Source organism: Limulus polyphemus, unplaced genomic scaffold (assembly GCF_000517525.1).
Source record: "Limulus polyphemus unplaced genomic scaffold, Limulus_polyphemus-2.1.2 Scaffold207, whole genome shotgun sequence".
Classification (NCBI taxonomy): domain Eukaryota; kingdom Metazoa; phylum Arthropoda; class Merostomata; order Xiphosura; family Limulidae; genus Limulus; species Limulus polyphemus.
In genome coordinates, this window is record NW_013665817.1 from 155,186 (window position 1) to 159,985 (window position 4,800).

The following is a 4,800-nucleotide window of genomic DNA, read 5'->3' on the forward strand; positions in this document are numbered from 1 at the left end:
AATGTGACTGTATTTTACAAAATACTAGTCTATTAAAACACAGCGAAGACAAGTTGCTTTGCACAGACCAAAGGTCAGTTTTGTGTTGTTTGATATGGTAACATGAGTGCACGTGAACCGCGTCATTGTAAACTCTGTATTGTTAGCCAGGCACAGCTGTAAGGTCAATATAATAAGAATAATAAATATATGTAAATGTATAATGTTATGAGATTTAAACTATTTAGTCTAAACATTTATGTTTTCGTGTTATAATTTGTGTTCATTCTAGAATGAAAGAGGCATAATTTATATTTATTTTCTAATTTGTTTTGGTGGTTGCGAGATTGGTCAAGTCTACCAAACCCATATAGAGATTAATTACTGAAAATAACAGATAAAATATAAAGTTTTTTCTTTAGAAATGTTTGATGACCATCTGAACATTATAAAGATTTTGCATGTGAAGTTTCAAAATCGTTTGATGCATAAAAGTATTTTTATTCTTGAAATGAAAATTACTTTGCATGATAGATAGGCAACATGCGAAAAGAAAAAAAAATAGGACATGAGAAAAATATTGCTTTATAAACCTTAAGACCTAATAAAAAAAAATTGGTATTTTGCATATGAAAGCATTATAATGTTTACTGATAATCTACCAAATTTCGTTAACATTTGCTTACTAATTTAAAAGTTATAGCATGAAAACTATAACAAGAACAAAAATGGTTACAAAATCAGTCCCATGGACCGAGCTCGTGATGAAAGATTTAATAGGCCTAAAGACCAAGTAACAAACTGGTAGCATTGCAAAATGGCCTAATGATCCAATAGGGTTGATAGTCTAAAAATACCCTGCCTCTAAAAAAACTGGTAGCACATCCACACATTGCCTTGATATTGGTGCATGTGAAAAAATTTGTTCTGCACATTGATTTAATAAATTAGAGGGAACATTGGTTTTAAGTCATTAAACATCAAAAGGTTTTACGTTTACTTGAATTAATCCTGTTTATATATATTCATTAATATTGTTTTTCGGTGAGACATATTTTTTACTGAAAACTTATTTAGACTGAGAACTTGAGAAACTGACAAAACTAAACTTATCATTTCAACTAACCCTTTCATATAGTCTGAGCCTCTCCATTTCTCTCTCTCTCTCTCTCTTTATTGTTAAGAGAAGTAGATATTTGATGTGGGTTTTAAGAATGATGTACATTATAAATGTGCGAAGGAAAAAATTGGCTTTGATATTTCTTTCCAATCTAGTTAAAATGGTTTTACTATTCCTAGTTTGTGTCCATTCTACTATTATCATAAGCTTTTAGACAATGTTATTATTATTATTTTTGTTTTATTTTTTTTTATACAGGGTCATAACACAACTTTCATCATAGGTTGACAGTTTTTTTTTCAGTTAATTTTCATTTTTGTTTCAAACAGAATTTTACATTTTTCTTTTTGTGAGTGTTTTTTACCATTTAATCTTGCTTTCTACTCAGGCATAGTGAGACTAGATTGCTAAAAATGATTGGCCAAAATAATTTGTATATTTGTGTAATTTATGCAACTTTAGGCCTAATAATTGAGGAAGGGTAGTAAAAATATCGCATTTATCAAATTTTAGTTTATACTAAAGAATTAAAAAAAATGTTGTGGACAGAACTTTGAAATAAGTACCTTTATATCCCGAATAATGTTTTATAATGCTAGTAAACACAAAAGTTTCAAAAAGTGTCCCTTGTTATCATCTGATCGGGATATAAAGTTGTGGAGATATAGTTAGGCTCAAATGCTATGATTTTTTCCCTTATTTAGAAATAATACTCTTTCAGATTTATTTGCTGTCAGCCTTCTATTGTGTATTGTACTAGTTCTTGACTAGAACACAAAGTGTACAGTGATTTTTTTAGTTCTAAGCTGCTAAAGAAACAGTTGATTTATATTTGTTTGACATCATAAAATTTCACAAAAAGGATTTTTTTTCTCTTATGGCAGCCTATTGCAGCCTGTGCTATGCCTGTTATGAAAGGTTGGAGAATTAAAACAGACTCAGAGATGACAAGGAAAGCAAGGTTAGTTGATTTTCTTCTCATTAATTAAAATTGTTGAAACTATTTAAAAGGTATCTCTTGTTATGTTTATGCAAACAAAAAATATTTGAGTATTAGTATTAAACTATTGTGTAACTGATGTAGAAATAAGTTTTATTTTGTAGGGAGGGTGTAATGGAGTTTTTGTTGGTCAACCACCCTCTTGATTGTCCAATCTGTGACCAAGGAGGAGAGTGTGATTTGCAGGTCAGTATGCTTTCTTAGAAGTGATTTTCTCTAAGGAAATGTCAGACGTAGCTATTCATTGTTATATTCACTTTTCTAGTCAAAACATTGGGTTAAATATTTCTAAATAATTGCTCATTTTATAAGAACACAGAGATAAACTACTGATATTAGATGCTTTTGCTTTATTTGTACACTTATTGTAACTTTAATACTTTCCTATACATGTGTATGATTTTAACCGTAGCCTCAATATCCAGAGTCACTAGTAACCAGACTATGTTCCTTAGTAATGTTACACTTACATGCATCCACTAATGGATTTTGCTTTCTATGCTTGCCAGCGTAGAGAATTAACAAGTATATAACAATATCCATTTGTTGGCTAGTTACACGGGATTGTTATTTAAAAGCAAGTTGTGCTTATAAATTTATTCAAAGAATTCTGCAACTTACATCATCATATACGTTAAAATCATTCACATTTTGATGTGTAAAAATAGTACTGTATGCTAGTATATCTTGTCCATAATATCAGTTTAACAAACTGTAATGTACAGAGTTCAAACAGTTGTTTAACAATAAACATGAATTTTTACAAATGCATGTTAAGGATGTCTACCAGTGATTTAACCGTAAAAACATTTCACTGTAATGCCTGAACTCAACACTTAAATTTGTCATCAAAGTATTACTGCAGTAGTGCCATTTATGTAACACGTTGAAATCTCCCATCAGTACTTTAGATATTTTAAATATTGTTAAAAACAGATGTAATGCCTGTAAACAGAATAATAAATTCAATTTTGATTTTATTATGAAAAAGTATAGTAATATGAAAAAACTAATTTGTAATGAGTTTTTTGTACTGTGTTTATAGGGAGAGTTAACGTTTCTTAATTAACTAAAAATTACTCAACTTCACAAGACTGGAATTCCAAAACATACATACCTCATCTCACACTACAGTTGAGTAATAGCTAGTGTGTGAGTGGAGTTAAGTATTATTGGAAACACATTTTTCAATATAAGAAAATGTTAACTTCCAAAACATACATACCTCATCTCAATCTACAGTTTAGTAATAGCTAGAGTGTGAGTGGAGTTAAGTATTATTGGAAACACATTTTTGATTTAAGAAATTGTTAACTTTTATACTATATTTTCTATTTGTTGTAATCAGCTGAATCATATAAATAACAGACTTCTCAATTTTAGTATTTTGTAAAGTCTTCTTTATCATCCTTTGTTTTTACTCTTTAGATTGTGTAAAACCAGAGCAAAGTTTGTGCAATATATTGATTTTGAAGTTCAGCTAAAGAACTGTATATAGTACCCAGATATTTATCTATCATCACAAAAATCTGATTAATTTTCATTTGCCCAAATAATTTTGGTGTCTGCAATTTTTTATGAGGAGAACAAGTGTAAGTGTAAAAGTTAGGCCCTTTTGATGGTCTTTATCTTAGACATACAATATTGCATATTTTATGCATCGATATTTTTAAATCAGTAAAAAATGAGAAATTTTGTGTACTACTTTATCATTTAAAACATTTTTAGTGTAATATGACTTTTGTTGTCACCCTACTAAATGGACCATAACACTTTATAATAAAATAAATTATAAAAAAAATCCTCAATTCCGTCTCTTACAGATGTATTTGTTAATCATAAATTACAAATGGAATAATAGAAGCGATTTTGTATGCAGGTTATACCTCTGGTTTTTAAAGATTTTAAACTTGCTCTCATTTGTACTTTGTGAAATATTCAGTTAAACAGTCACAATTTATCCTTTCTATTTTTTCAATTGTAATTATCACTGTTTTTACACAGGACCAGTCAATGGCCTTTGGAAGTGATCGTAGTAGGTTTGTGGATATTGAATTTACTGGAAAAAGGTAAAATAAATGTTTAATCAGTACAGAATTTTTTCCATTTAAACAATTATTGCACTTTTACCAGTTCTAGAAAATTTACTTTTTAACAAAGTCAAATATATATTTGGTCCTTATTTTATAAGATGAAATAGTTAATGTGTAGGATTTTTTTCATTTTTACAAGAGACTGAAACAATTGTTCAAAATAAGTGTTTTAATGTTTTGAATAAAGAGGTATGTAAGGTAGACTAACATTTCTTCAAATGATAACCAAGCTTTACAACATAATATTTCTTTTATCTTAAAATTAAGAGAATGCACACAATTTTTAATACATCAGTAGGATTATTATTTCTGGTAGCATCTACACAACTACAAATACATCAGCAGGAATATTATTTCTACTTGTGACTACACAATTATTAATATATCAATAGGAATATTAATTCTACTTGTGTGAACACAATTATTAATACATCAGTAGGAATATTAATTCTACTTGTGTGAACACAATTATTAATACATCATTAGGAATATTAATTCTACTTGTGTGTATGAAGTTATTAATGTATCAGTAGGAATATTAATTCTACTTGTGTGTATGAAGTTATTAATGTATCAGTAGGAATATTAATTCTACTTGTGTGTATATG

The 4,800-nt window shown here is 28.5% G+C and overlaps 1 protein-coding gene across 1 annotated transcript in view; it reads left to right on the plus strand.

Moving 5' to 3' along the window:
* The window catches only part of LOC106478388 (NADH-ubiquinone oxidoreductase 75 kDa subunit, mitochondrial-like), a 35,212-nt gene that overhangs the window by 8,106 nt on the left and 22,306 nt on the right, over positions 1-4,800 (plus strand). The window contains exons 5-7 of the mRNA XM_022381985.1: positions 1,984-2,060; positions 2,204-2,285; positions 4,104-4,168. Of these exons, the coding sequence (XP_022237693.1) occupies positions 1,984-2,060; positions 2,204-2,285; positions 4,104-4,168 (224 nt within the window). The remainder of the gene's footprint in view (positions 1-1,983; positions 2,061-2,203; positions 2,286-4,103; positions 4,169-4,800) is intronic.